The following is a 15,051-nucleotide window of genomic DNA, read 5'->3' as shown; positions in this document are numbered from 1 at the left end:
AAGAGGCAGACTAGTCATGTAGAGGTGACAGGGGACATGGTCAGCCTAGAGCACTCCTGGACTTGATTGGGGTGGGATGGGGGCTGAGAAATGGGTGTCAGGGAAATACCAGCCAGCCTGAGAAAAAGGGGGTGCTCCTTTTTCAACAGCCAGGTCTCCATGCTGTCGTACCCAGAGTGGTTTTAAAACTGAAACTCCACGTCAATTGAAAAATTGAGGTCAGGCTGGGGTGCCTAGCTTGCTCAGTTGGTAGAGCACGTGGCTCTTGATCTCAGGGTTGTGAGTTCAAACCCCACATTGGGTGTGGAGCCTATTAAAAAAGAAGAAGAAGGAGGTCAGGCCATCAGCAGGTGATGTGGAGCCGGCCTCACTGCACTTAAGTATATTATTGCAAGGCAGAACCCTTCTTGTCCTTGCCTAGACCCCCTTTGCCCTAGAAATCAACAAAGCTGGTGGAAACCAGCAGATTCAGCAAGTGCTGTTAAAGGGCTTCTGGTTCTCTGTGCCCTTCCCCATCTGTTATCTTCCCCTTGCTTTTTCAAGCTCTGGGGAGTGGGGCAGCCATGGTCACTCCCATGTAGTTCAAGGAGAAACAGTTCCTGTGCTTCTCTGAGGGACAACAGTTTACAGCAGGGTGAATACTGCAAGCTTGGAGGAACTGAGACCCACCCCACCCCCATTGGATTACAGGCAGGAAATCTGGGTTGTCCGGTTTCAGACCCAACTGTCCTGATTTCCCCCAAACTGCCTGTGGGCTACCTGAACTGATGGAACAACAGGGCTGACTCCTGGGGGATTTGCTGCCACCGCCCCATACAACTCAAGTTCCTAAATGATCTCATGGCCATAGGACAGGATAGGAAGCTGGGACTCAAATTCCAGTGGCAGATGGGCCACTGTGCTGTGTTGGGGTGGACCCTGCCCCTCGAAGCAGTAGAGCTACCACTCAGCAGAGGTGGCACTGGGTCCTCAGCATGAGAGCTGATAGCCTCATGCAAAGCAGGCCCAAATTCTGCACTGGAGGTCTCAGGTGGGGACAAGGACAGTCTCTCCTGGCTCTGAGCTAAGCACCAGCAGCAGGCAGACCAGGGGGAGATGCCAGAGAGGTGGCTCCTGGAGGTACCTGAACTCTGCCCTGCAAGGATATGGCTCTGGGGAGTACGTACCTGCAGCGGGATGACTACTAGATGGCCACAAAAGTCCTGGGAACCCAGCACTGGTGACACTTGGGTCAGGTGGGGCTGACAGTAGTATACCACCTTGAAAATCAGCTGCGATAGAAGCACCCTCAGCAGAGCTCCTGGGAGTGGGGGGAAGAGGGGAGCCACCTCTGAGCTAACAGTGGTACCAGTCAAGTCATCCCCTCCTAGGACCCCTCTTGGAGTCAAGTTTCCTGCTGAGGGACCCAAGCTGGTTGTCGGGCACCATAGCTGGCTCCTCCCAGGCAAACACCTACTCCACACCTCAACCAAAAGCATTTCCACAGGACCCCTTGGGTATAAATGATCCCTTTTATTGTAAGTAATGCGCGACACTGGCCTGGCTTTGCACTGCAAGCCCTCGGTCGAGATATAGTCAAATAACTATGGCTGCAGGTTCTTCTGCACGATCCACAATTCAGACACAGACACAGAGTGAGGGGGACGGGAGGGGCATGGGAGGGGCATGGGAGGGGCAGGAGGGTGGCAGGGTGTGGACCGTCCCCAGCCTTGACCTCTCCGTGAAGGTTTGGCCAAGGCCGGCATAGCCCGTGGAATGATGAGCAAATGGCAGCATGGCCCTTCCCACAGCAAGCCTGGGGCTGCTAGGGGGCTGCCTTTCAGAATCTTTGGGCCCAGGCTGTCCTAGGCCCACAGCTTGTCATCTGGGTTAATTAATATAAAGACAATAAATTAAAATTAAGCAACAGCTTGGTCCTGAGGATGCTGAGCCAGCATGTCCACAGTTTTTGGCACAAAAAAGTCAGGGTCTTTTGTTTTTTTGGAGTGCAGCGTTTGTTGGCTTGTTTGTAAATTCACTTTTAAAACCCATTCCCTGTGAGGTAAGACCCCGGGGCGTGGGGCTCTGTGAGAGCCTGAAGCTGGGACACACAGAGTCGTCTTGCGGCAAGGGCACTGTGCTCTGTTTCCTCTTGGGGCACAGGGACTGGGCACAGGGATGTGGGCCCAAGAAGAGTGCTGCAGCCGTCAGGACAGGGTCGTGGAGAGGCCGAGCTGCCATCTGGCAGCTTTGGTCAAGATGAGGGGCCAGTCCCCACCCTGGGCAAGGGCCGAGGTGGCGACAGGAGCACATTGCTCACTGTCTTCACAGGGCTGGGCTGGAGGTGCCTGACAGGCCCCTGACGGACAAGGATGGAAACAGAGGGGCCTCGGCCCAACTGGCACCGTGCAGCACACATTCCCGCAAAACCAGCTGCTTTCATTTTCTCTTCTCTCTCTCGAGGCGTCCATCACCTGTAACAATCTAGAATTGATATATATAAAAACCATCAAATATGATCTGAGATATAAATTAACAAGTACAAGGCCTCACATTACATGATGTGAAAAGGCTAAAAACAGCGATAGAAACTACATTCATAAAAGTGCATCGTCAACATACAACGAAGGCTTTGGCTTGTTCTGGTGCCCGTGGGGAAGTGGGCATGGCTGGCAATGAGCTGCCTGGCACTAATCCCCAGCTCCCTGGAGAGACCCATCCCTGGGCACTGGCTTTGTTGTTGTTGTTGTTGTTCCTTTAATGACAACTCCCAAGGAACTGGGTTTTGGGAGGGAGGAGCTCTAGCAATAGGCACATTTTGGAGGGGAGGGGCCGGAAGAAAGGACCAGCGCCCAGGCTGAGGTAAATAAGGCCAACTCTAAGCTGCTTGGAGATACTGGCTCCCTGACCCCTGCTACCATTCCTCCTCCAAGAAGGGAAAGGGGCTGAGACCTCATGGGGCCAGCAAGGCTGGCCAAGGAGGAACAGAGATGGTAGTCTGGGACACAGTTGGTGACATCATATGGGCTCTCCCTTCTACCAGGGAGGGCTCTGGCCTAGCAGGGTCACAACTCACAGACAACCCGATACAACTTCCCTGGCTATCCAGAAGAGCCTGCCCAGGGCTCAGGGTGGCTAGTGGGGTCAGGTGCCCTCACCATGCTGTCCATCTTCCTTTCTGCTCCAGTGGGGAGACAGGTGCCAGGTCAGGAACACAAAGGCCATTACCTTCAGCTCTTTCCAATCCAGCCCAAAGGCCCAAGCCCACAACAGGGATACTCAGAGCCCAAGGGCACACAAAGTCTCCAGTTTAGAAACTGGGTACAGCATAAGAGTGACTCCAACTTGTAAAACAGAGACAATTGCATTGACAAAACTGGGTCTCCCCACCTCGAGTGGGGGAGTTCCACATCTCAGGCCCCTGCTGGGGGTGGGGGAGGGGTGCAGGGTCATGGGAGCAGGCAGGATGGGCTCCTCCTTCCCTGAATAAGGCAGCAAAACATTTGCTTCATTCATCTTTGGTAAAGGACAGGGACTGGCAAAGCTGGCCTGGGGGCTCTGGGGAGAGCACAGCCCAGGCCTCTGCCTTCTATTGGCTGTGGGATGCTGGGCTTGACCTCAGGCTTGGGTGGGCTCATCCAGCCCAGAGATGCCCTGGTGGTCTCCAGACATGGGGAGGAGAAACAAAATAACACTCTGCATGAAAGTTAACACTATTCAGACCCTTGTGTCTGTCCTGTGCCCCAAGACCCTTGGGGCTCTGGTGCCGACTGCAGTGTCAGGACACAGCCCTGAGGGTAAGGCCCTCAGTGCTTTGCACACTGTTCCTAGCCCCTTCCCCTCCACACTGAGCTTAGGATGCTGGAGCTCTCGGGTCTGGCAGGCTGGGGGCTCCCAGTCCTTGAGGCCGCAGCCACCCCACCCTGGCTCTGAGCCCCAGCAGTGGAAGGGGCATAGACAAACGCTGGTTGGACTGGAGCTCCATGGTCCACAGCCTTGCCTGGGAGAAGCAGCAGCTTTGCTGAGCCCCACAGCAGCCCCATGCCTGTGCAGCAGGGGCGGCGGGCAGCAGCGTGCCTTAAGAGCTCAGTACACGAGCTGTGCAAAGTGGTGTGTGAGCAGCTCCTCGGCCGAAGGTCTCTGGCGAGCCTCCACAAAAATACGCCTCAGGAAGTCCCGGCCGTGCTCAGAGATGTGGGAGGGCAGCTGAGGATTTGTGGGCTGGGTGGCAATCTTGAAAATGGCGGCCATGGCTTCATACTCTGCCCAAGGTGGTTTCTCTGTCAGCATCTCTACCACAGTGCAGCCCAGGCTCCTGGAGAGAGAATCCCATGTCATCCCTTGGCCAGCCCCAGGCTCCCTAACCTGCCCACCGCCGTGGAAGGAGGTGCCTTTCTCAGAAAACCCTGAGGCAGGATGGGCCAAGCTGAGGGTTGACATCTCTGTAGAGAGCCCTCAAAGCCAGAAGAGGCCTCAAAGCACTGTTGGCCTCATCTACATGGGCTTCATCAACCAATACCCACGCAGGGGGGTCTTGAGATTGGGGAAGAGATCCCTTAGGCATGGACAGAAAGAGCTCTGAGATAACCGTATTAGTCTCCTACTGCTGCTGTAACAAATTACTATGAGCCTGGTGGCATAAGAACACAAATTTATTCTGGAGACCAGAAGTCTAGTAGAACTAATCTCCATGGGCTAAGGTGAACATGTCAGCAGGGATGGCTCCTTTCGGAGGCTCTGCCTGGAGAGGCTGCCAGCACTCTTTGGTTCATGTCCCCTTCCAGCTTCTTGCTTCCACTGTCACATCACTTGCTACCCACTCTGGCCTGCTGCCTCTCTTTTGTAAGGACCTTTGCAATTATTCTGAGCCCACCTGGATAATCCAGGATAATCTCTCCATCACAAAAGTCTTAAACTAATCCTATCTGCAAAGGCCCTCTGCCACATCAGGAGACATTTACAGGTTATGGGGTCAGTACGTGGGCACCTTCAGGGAACCATACTCAGCCTACCACAATGACATCGTGAGGGGAAGAGATGCTCTCACGACCTCCGGGCCCTTTCAGAGGATGGACATAAAGTTAGGGCGAGCAAATGCAAGCCATCTGAATGCTAGGAAAGGAAGAAGCTTGCTAATATTTAGAGACTGACCCAGGCCTTCAGAATGGGTGCTACTTCCTTTAGGGATGTTTTCTGTGGCCTAAGTTCCCAGCAATAACAAACCGGTGCTATCTGGGGTTAAAACGCAACGCATTTGCCCTATGGGCTGCTGCAGGCACCCACTTCCCTGCATATGACCCAGCTGCCAGGAGGGGAGCCTCCTCTTCCTCCCACCACACTGAAACATTTCAAATGAGCTCATTTCTAGGTTGGAGTCACTACAGACCAGACACAGATATGCCATCCCAGCACGTCCCCGGCACTCACCACACGTCTGCCTTTCTTCCGTAGCCCTCACCGCTGATCACCTCAGGGCTCATCCAGTAGGGTGTGCCCGTGACCGAGCGCATGCCTGTGCCCGACATGCAGATGGTCTGCAGGCGCTTGCTGGCCCCAAAGTCCCCCAGCTTCACGTTCCCAGCAGAGTCTCGGAGGATGTTGGCTCCTAAGGCATGAAAGAACAGAGGCTGCCACCCTCTGGGCATTTTCTACCATCCACCCTTTCCCCCTGCCTTCCCAGGCCACAGGGCTGCTGAAGAGGATGGACTCTACCATGAATTGGACATGAATAGAAACACGCTATTGGCTCAGCCCTACAGCATGAAATGATCATCACCAGGGCCAACAACTGCACAACACGCAACAAGTATTTTCCCAAAGTGCTCAACCAATCTGCACCAATCCCCCAAAGAAGCAATTAAGGTCCCACTTTTCAGAAAATCCAGAATTCTTAAGTGGTCAGGTCTTGGGGACCCCACAGCTTGTGCCTGCTCACCCTTGATGTCTCGGTGAACGATCATGTTGCTATGCAGGTAGGACATGCCCTCCAGGATCTGCCGGGTATACTTGCGAGTCACACTCTCTGTCAGAGCTCCGTAGGCCTTCAATTGGTCTTTCACTGAGCCCTACAGCCACAGGAGTCAGAGGGAGTCAGCTCAGGAAGGGGTAGGAAGGGGCAAGGCTATTTCCAGCCCCCAGCATTGTAGCAGGAGCAATTTAGCCACCCACCATGAGCAACGCACCAGGCTTTGCTTGGAAAACAATATGAGGCAGCCCTTCCGTCAAGCAACGTGTGACCCGCATCCAGAAGGGAAGGCCCTCTGCACCAGCTATAGGCAGTACTTACTGGACGGTGCAATAACCCTGTAAGCTTTGGGTCGGGGTGACCTGGGACACTTCACATCTCACACCGTCATTGTGGCCAGATGGAGGACCCCCCCTGACTTTTGAGTATCACCTCACCTTCTTCCCTGAGCCTCCGGTGGCTCAAGTGATCAGAAGCATGTCCAAGGGGCCCCTCCCCGGAGCCCACGGCCCAAGTCTGGCCCTCCTTTGTGTGTGTCCCACATGCACCAAGGAGCACATACCCCTGGCATGTACTCCATGAAGATGGTCAGAGTCTTCTCGGCGCGGTCCCGCAGGCAGCCGTAGTACTGAACTATGCGCTCGTGCTGCAGGTTCTTCAGCAGCTGGATCTCACACTCCAGGGCACTCACCTCCTGTGGGAGGGGCTCAGTGGTCACCTTGGCTTCCAGGGTCCTGGCTCTGCCCATGTGGGATCAGCTCAACTTCCCTAGTAAGTGACTTTAGAGGGGTCTGTCTGCCTCGGGAACTTCAGCTGGAGCAAGGGAGTCTCTCCCAACTGTTTGGCCCTTGGACACAACGCTGGGTAGCCCATGGGACGGTAGCATTCCCATGCTGGAAGAGGGCAGGCAGTGGGGTGGGAGAATGGGCTGTGGTGCTTAGTTACGGCAACTGCTCTATTTGTCCACTCAGACTGGAGTACAGGCCACAATCACAGTTGAACTCCAAAGATAAGCTCCTTCCTGGACTGAGGGCTGAGAGAGACTGTGCATCTGGTGAGGGTGGCCAGGACTGGCCACTGCCTCTCGGTTTGGGTGGTTTGGTACTTTGGCATCAAATTAGTTCCTCATACCTAATCCCTCCCCTGTAGGGTTTGATGCTCTTTGGACCACAGTCCCTTTGCCCAATAGCCATGGCCAGAGTGGAGAGCAAGGGAACTTGGGAAGAAGAAGAATGGGGGAAAGATCCTGCAGCATCTCGAGCAATTAGTTTATGCAACAAGACAGGCATTTTTATTGGGGAGGGGGTGGGGGACTGTAAGCCAGACCATGCGGAAGGCAGTACCTTGCTTGTCTCAGGGCTGTCTGGGTCAAATTGGACCTGTTTGGAAGCAAGTTCACGTCCTGTGTCCACGTCATAGCACAAATAGACCCTGCCGAAGGCACCCTGGCCCAGGAGCTTCCCACGGCGCCAATTGATGGGGGCACTAGGAGCTACACGACAATGGAAGGAAAGAGCATTAGCTCGGGCACATTATTTACTGAGATGTTGCCTTGGTTTCCAGAGGCTTTGTGATGGCACCTCTGGCTCAAGACCCCCTCTAGTTCTCAGCCCAGCATCCCCACCCACCTGGAGCAGGCCCAGTGCCCCAATCAGTTGGACCATTAGGCCCAAGTCCTGAGAAGCAGATGATTAGCTAACGTCATGGTTAAATGCTCCTCTGCATTGATCAAATATCTTTATTTGCTAAGTCCCTAAATATTTTTTTAAGTTTATTTATTTTATTTAGGGGGGCAGAGAGAGAGGGAAAGAGAGAATCAATCCCAAGCAGGCTCCGCACCATCAGCACAGAGCCTGATGCAGGGCTCGAACTCATGAACTGTGAGATAATGACCTGAGCTGAAACCAAGAGTCAGACGCTTAACTGACTGAGCTACCCAGGCGTCCCCCTAAATATCTTAATACGGCAAGGACCGAGAACACTGCTCTTCTGGTTAAACATGGTCAAACTAGAGACCAGAGAGGGGAAGTGGCTTGTTGCACAGCAGTGGACTGAGGGACCTGCTGCTGACCCACAGGCTCTTTCAGTGTGGTGAGGATGGGCCAGAGCAGCTTGCTGCTGAGCTGAACGAGCCTGGTGGACCACCGGTCTCCTGCCCTGCCGCTTGTCCTAGCACCCCCTGGGCAGTCTCCTCCTAGCCAGGGCCCACTCCTCACACTTGGTAGGCACGTTCCTCTCCTGCACAGAGAGGGCATTCTCGCTGTCCGCGCTCCGCAGGCGCCCTCTGGGGTCCAGGTACTGCACTGCCAAACCCATGTTCTCGCCATTTGTGCTCAGGGAACGGCTGGATGGCACCAGTGTAAAGAGGTTGCCTTGATGACGCCGTATTCGGGGAAATGTTCTTCTGCCTGAAGGAGTGCAGGGGCCAGAGAAGAGCAAGTCAGACCCCTGCCCACCAGGCTAATTGTGCACGTCACATCATTCACCCTCACCATTTGCCCTTTCACCTAACTCAAGCCAGAATGGTTCATGTCACAAGCACCCTGAGAATCAGGACAAAAGCAGGAATTAGAAGGCAGCCACAGATGGCTCAGGAAGCCCTGGCCAAAGGGAAGGCACGGGGCTGGCCCTCGGGTGCCACATCACTCACAAGGCCAATCCACTGCTGAAGTCTGTCTTCCCTGGCATGGTAATCCCAAATCAAACCTTTGTGGAAGCTCCATTCTGTCTGCTGCCATGGGGCAGAAGAGGGCGCTGCAGAGCTGGTGTCATGGAGCACGCTCAGACAAAGGACAGTGTTCCCAGTGCCAGCATCTTGGTTTCCAAATGCCGTCCTTTCCCCCATCTCCCCTCAGTCTCTAGTGCCTCAAGTCTGGGCACACTTTCTCAGGAATAAAGGAAAGAAACATGGGGTCTGGGGTGCCTAGGCCCAGCCCCTGGCAGTGCTTTTGTGTGGCAAAGCTCTACCTGAGTCCGTTCTGAGAGAGCCAGCAGGGGGCAGGGTGGAGGTGCACTCACCCTCATTGTAGTCCTTGTGGTGCACAGATACGTGGTAGCGCCGGGGGTAGGTTCCACCTTTGACCCCTTTGTCATACAGCTGAGTTTCCCGCTCTGAATAAGATAGAGGAATCGCTGGTTTCTGGGTAGATCAATGTGAGTAAGCCATTTAAGCCCCTATGTCACCTGAGACCTCAGGACAGCAGGCCCGAGGAGAACTAAAGTACAGTCCTGGCTTCCCAACTCAGCTAGCAAGAGTAGAATGCCTGCAGCCCCACCCGGAAGCCCTGTAGTACTCATCCAGACTCTGGGGAACTCACCAGAGAACTCCTGTCTGTTGTCGGGGAAGCTCTGGGCTCGGGACATCCTCGATTTCCGGAAGGATGGGCTGGAAAAAACAAAACGAAATCACGACGTGGACATCGGCTCAGTGTACTTCAAAAGGCTGCCCACTAGGGCAGAAGGCAGGATATCCAGATGGACTCCCTTTTCTAACTCCCTCCCGCATCATTGCATGGGATAGAAAACCCAGAAAACAAGATATCCAAACTACTTAGCTGTTTGGTGTGGAGTCTTGTTCTCACAGTTTGGGAAGGAAGCAGAGTTTGAGAGAAACGGCCCTCTTCTGAGTTCAGCCTTCTACTACTTTCTCTTTACTAGTCTGAGGCCCAAATCTGACAGAACCTTGAATAATAAACCCCTCCAGGCCTCCCAAATTCCACCTTGGCAGCACAACACTTTCCCTTCTTGCCCATTCCTCCCACCTTAGTAACAGGGGAAGAGTTGAAAAAACTCCCTTGTCCAGGGCAATAATAAAAATAGCAACAATACCAAGCATCTTCCTTTCAGACTAATCACCACCATCCCATTTTAGAGATGGAGAAACTGAGGAATAGAGAGGTTAAGGGACTTGTCCCAAGCTATTGGACTTCTACTTGGTGGAGCTGGGCTCTATATGGCTCCAGATCCCATAAAGAGGAGGAGAGGAAAGCCCTATGCTTTAGGCTGGGCCTCAAGGGAGTAAGTCCAGGTCACTGGGTTTCACTCCCAAGCGAAAGAAAACAAAGTATTGAAGGGGCAGAGGAAAAACCCAAGAACCAAGTGGGTACATTTAGCTATCTTTCCTAGCATTCACCTGAAGGGTCTTCTCCCTTACATGTAAGTGCCTTTTGAGAGAGCCACAGGTCAGAAACGGTCAAGGCAATGACACAGGGGCCGCCCCCTACTTCACAACTACTAGATCTTCTGTAGTCTTGTCCCACTGCCCACCCCACTCCCCACCCCTGCTCAGCCACAAAGCTTAGGAGATAACCCAAAGCCAGAGTTGGTCCCTGTCCTGGCAGAGCCTACAGTTTGTGGAAGTAACTCCTGGCACTTTTGCCTGGGCCTTCTTGCTACTCTGGCTGAAGAGCAAGCCCCTGACAAGGCTATGAGCTGGATACTAGCAAGTAACTATGACTGAATTCTGTGACACTGCTCATCAGTTTTCAGATATGTTAGGAAAGACGTAATACAGATCTGGCCATAGTCACAAGGTCAGTACCCATATGAACAATTAATCAGTTACACACAGGGGAAAAAAAAAAAAAAATCTCAAACCTGCTCCAAAGCCTCTGACCACAGCCCTAAGCCCAGCCAGACATGATCAAATGTGCTATTGGAAATAACAAGGTCAAGGTGAGAGGCTGGCTGGATAAGTGCTAAAGCCAACTCTAAACATACCCCTGCCGATGGGTGAATCAGCTCCACAGAACCATTTGGTATGTAAAAGATAGCACTTGTTCCCTCTCCAAGTGTGTGAACAAAATTCCACACCAAGCAGCATGGTAAGCTAGGCAGTCTGGATATTTTGTTTTCTGGTTTTTATAGCCCAGTGTCTTATTCCGCCAGAAACACTTGGAGGAAAAAAAATAAGGTAAACCCACAGGTAACAATTCAGTTTTGTCCCCAAAACATTGAACTTCACTGCTTGTCAGGCCAGATCACAGCAATGAGGCCAAGAGCACAAGAGCAGTGTGTATATTATACAGAACCTCAGAACATGTCAAGCACTCAGAATAACAGAGCAAGCATTTAATACATGTGAATTGCTATCATGAGCTTCTATTACATTCATCAAACTATACAAACATAACATTCTTCACGGTATTTGAAAAATTAAGGAGATGGCTAGGAATCCCAGAAAGAGATTTCTTTCCCAGAAGCATGATGCTTTAACCATGGGTCTGCAGACCAGTGTCTAGATCAGAGACATACTAGCTAACTCTATTTCCTCAGCCCACCAGTCCCAAAAATGCCTACGCACTAACCCCCAGAGCAGCCACAGTCCCGTACCTGTCGGCTGACCTGTCCAAGGATTGGCAGCTTCCTGACAAGGAATTTTCAGCACTGCTCAGAGGATCCAACATCTGCAAGGCAAGTCATACAATAAAACCCAATCCCAGCCAGGTGACTCAGGGCTTTACGGCCCAGCCAAGTCCAGCAAATGGTGCTTTTTGTCAAAATATGAAAGTGCCCTTTCTCTGCCTGTGCAGTGGGAAGAATAATTAGGAAGGTACCATTCTCCCCCATAGTTTGAAAGGCAAGTTTCCAGGAGTGAGAAAAGTGCCTGGCCAGCATCCCAAGGAGCTCTGCCAGGAGAGCAAAGCAGAGATGCTACTTCTCCTGTTGGCATTTTGTTGGCTCGTGAACATTGGGAGCCTGGCAATGGAGCTGGTACTACCCTGCAGAGGCTTCCAGTGCATCTGGGTGGGACTGTAATGCTTCTGTTTACACTCCATAATTTAAAATTTATAAAGACAAGTATTGTCCTCATTTCACAGACAAATCACTGCAGGTCTAGAAGGTTAGGAGAATTGTTTAAAGTCATGAAACTAGTTATTGTACAGCTGATACAGATGAAAAATTTCCTAGTTCCTGGTTCTCATATACAAGCAATAAGTACCTACTATGTAAGTTAAAGTGTTTCTCTGGCCCTTGGTTGAATGCAGTAATAAAAAGCCTTCAGATTAGTTTTTTCTCCAACTAAACTCCCTTCATTTAGCCTAAGGGGGTATTCCCTATCAGCGTATTCATTATCTGAGAGACAAAGTTAAAAATTACATAGAGAAGCAGAAATCAGACTTATGAAAATTCACTAACAACTTTCATAAAATTAGTTTCCAACTCAAATTATCTCTTCCTATTTAATGCTAGGGTCCATCTTGCCCATAATTTCAAAGAGAGACCAGTTAACAGAAGAAGAATGTGCAAGTACAATAACATGGCAGGTATGATGAAGCAGGAATACCAAAGGTTCAAAAGGGGCCTTTGGAAAATTCACTGAATCCTGCGAAGTCTTCTGTAAAAAAGGATAATTTTTTTTAATGTTTACTTATTTTTGAGGGGCGCCTGGGTGGCTCAGTTGGTTGAGTGTCCAGCTTCAGCTCAGGTCATGATCTCACGGTTCGTGGGTTCGAGTCCCGCGTTGGACTCTGTGCTGACACCTCAGAGCCTGCAGCCTGCTTCGGATTCTGTGTCTCCTTCACTCTCTGCCCCTGCCTCACTCACTCTGTCTCTCTCTTTCTCAAAAATAAACATTAAAAAAAATGTTTATTTATTTTTGAGAGAGAGAGCAACGAGGGGAGGGGCACAGAGAGAGGGACACAGAGGATCTGAGGTGGGCTCTGTACTGACAGCAAAGAGCTCAATGCAGGGCTCCAACTCACAAACCGTGAGATCGTGACCTGAGCCGAAGTTGGACGTTCAACCTACTGAGATGCCCTGGAGCCCCCAAAAAGGACAATCTTTATGACAACGCTGAAGAAATCAAAGGGGAAGTCAAGGAAGTTACATTGTGTTAACAAAATTTTTGATATAAAAATTAAGCCAAAAAAATTTACCTGAATCATGCTTTTGTTCATTCTAAAAATTAGCAAATAGATGCAACTATCTCCTTAATCTGATTAAAGAAACAACAAAATAAACTTATCTTAGTTTCACTTTTCCAGAAAGGCCCAATTGAATATTCTTTCACTACATACATGTTTTGGTCTCCATTAAGTGGATTTATCTTGAATGGTCCGTTACCAGGAACAATTCACTTTAGCTAAAGAGGCCGGGGCACCAGGGAAGGACCTATGCATTCCTTCTTTGGCCTCTTTCTAAAAGTCTGTCCTCTCTAGGAGTCTAATACTCCCACACCTTCTAGGGCTAGCCAGGTAAAACAAAGAAGTAAAAGGACCAGAATATAGGGCCACGGGGAGGGATCAAGACCAAAGGCAATAAACTCATTTGCAATCTGAGATTTTACACCCAAGTCACCTCTAACACAGCCAATGTCCAGAAGTGCTCTGGTTAAAGAAAACAGAAAGAGTAGTCAGTAAAATACCTAAGAAGGGAATCCTTATCTAAAAGCACTCCATAAACATAATTTTATCTGGAAAGCAAGAGTTAACAGAAGAGAGAAGAAGCAGTGTAAAGGGCTTCTCACAGCCTGTATAGTTTGGATAACGCTTTCAGAGATTAGCTATCATTGGGAAAGAAAAGTTGTAAGAATCAGTTTTAGGGGAAAGAAAAGTTACAAGGATCAGTTTTTTTGTAAAATCCCTCATGTGATGGTGCTGGTCCTTCTACTGGACACTTTACTCTTAAGAAATCCCCCTTTCCCAGACCAACTCCTAAACATTTATAAGTGCAGATCCTTCTCTTACGCAATCAAAGCAAAGCTTCTGTGACAAGACTTCAGAACGAAGCCAGAGATCTCGCTCTCGCTGAATTCACCAAGCTAAAATGTCATTTTCATCAAGCGAGCCACTAGTTAAAAAGTTAGCCATTGAAATGGGTAAGCTGTTCTGGAGGACGTACCCTAGAGTGACCCCCACAATGAGTCACAGCCTTGTATAAACCCCTTCCCTTAAATAAGGGGAGAACTTGTAACTTGCTTCTAGTCAACAGACTATGGCAAAGAGGGTGGCATGTTCATTCCTGTGATTATGTTACATTTGATGACTCCATCTTCATGTTACATTTTATGATCCACAGACTGGAGCAAGAGATTCTCCTTCTGGCCTTGAAGAAGCTGCCATATTGTGAGAGAGCCAAATGGCAAGGAACCGAAGGTGATTTCTAAGAGCTCAGAGTGCTCTTAGTCGCTCTTAGCGACCACTGAGAAGCCCCTTTATAGCCTTGGTCTGACACACTCCAAGGCATATCCCGGACCCCATACTCACACACTGCTCACTGGTCTCTGGGATGAACTCCCCCTCGCTGTTGATGCTGGTATAGGACCCCTGCCGGGCAATGCGCTGCTGCCGCTCAGGCACATAGCCAGGGGGAGGTGAGCTTCGTCCGGGGTTCTGGGAGCCTAGAGCACAGAAACAAGATCTTTTACAACAGAGCCCAGGATGTGCCCTTGAGAGGAGCAGACACAGGACCAGGTCGGACCAAATGTCTGTTGCAGAGGCTGGTACAAGGTAGGAGCTCAGCAGAATTCCATTCGTTTCCTTCACTGTATGTGGCCGATAAAATGGGTTAGACTCAAGATCCATTCCACGCTTCAGGTATGCCTTCCTGCACTTTCGAAGTTAATCAGCTAAAAGCTATTACATCTAAGACCCCCTGGGGTCCAGCCAATCAGATGCACTTGTGTGAGATTGAGATGGCTTCCTGCTATTCCTACCGCTCCTGGACACAGTCATGGGAGCCGCGGTTTTCCTGCTGCAGTGTTACCAGAGGCCCCACACCTGGTCTCCAGTTTTTCCGATGTCAAGACACAGACGCAGGCATCCTCTATGTATGTGGTGTGAAGCAGAGCAGAGGGGCACTGTGCTTCTGAATCTGGTAGCTTCCAGATTACAGAAGAGGGAGTAGCTCTGTGGTGTCTGTTTCTCTCTCTCTCCACCCTGTAAGCCAAGATGTGCACTAAATCTATTCTTCCTGAAACTAGTTAGAGTGGATTCTACTCTGTGCACCTGAACCCTGAGCAATACGTGCTGGGGTAAAAAGGTATTACACATCTGACCTAGAATGAACAAAAAATGTCTCTTGTAAGGGACTGATGAGAGAAAAAGAAAAACCCACTTATTGATGAAATCCCCAGACAGGGATCTAAACTATCCCCAGACAGGATG

General features: G+C 50.7%; 1 protein-coding gene across 2 annotated transcripts in view; it reads right to left on the bottom strand.

The window, feature by feature from the left end:
- Positions 1-1,497: 1,497 nt before the first annotated feature.
- MAP3K3 (mitogen-activated protein kinase kinase kinase 3) overlaps positions 1,498-15,051 on the bottom strand; it is a 60,400-nt gene continuing 46,846 nt past the window's right edge. For both annotated transcript variants that reach the window (XM_086687690.1, XM_025927485.2), the window contains 10 exons: positions 14,152-14,285; positions 11,276-11,349; positions 9,262-9,329; positions 8,963-9,055; positions 8,161-8,352; positions 7,288-7,436; positions 6,507-6,638; positions 5,915-6,044; positions 5,407-5,584; positions 1,498-4,294 (listed from right to left, as the gene is read on the bottom strand). In XM_086687690.1, the coding sequence (XP_086543816.1) occupies positions 4,066-4,294; positions 5,407-5,584; positions 5,915-6,044; positions 6,507-6,638; positions 7,288-7,436; positions 8,161-8,352; positions 8,963-9,055; positions 9,262-9,329; positions 11,276-11,349; positions 14,152-14,285 (1,379 nt within the window). In that variant the 3' untranslated portion in view covers positions 1,498-4,065. The remainder of the gene's footprint in view (positions 4,295-5,406; positions 5,585-5,914; positions 6,045-6,506; positions 6,639-7,287; positions 7,437-8,160; positions 8,353-8,962; positions 9,056-9,261; positions 9,330-11,275; positions 11,350-14,151; positions 14,286-15,051) is intronic.

The sequence above is a fragment of the Puma concolor genome, chromosome E1, assembly GCF_028749965.1.
Source record: "Puma concolor isolate L17-30 chromosome E1, mPumCon1.1.hap2, whole genome shotgun sequence".
NCBI classification, from domain to species: domain Eukaryota; kingdom Metazoa; phylum Chordata; class Mammalia; order Carnivora; family Felidae; genus Puma; species Puma concolor.
The sequence above is the reverse complement of the archived record's forward strand: the minus strand, read 5'-3'. Positions and strand labels throughout refer to the sequence as shown.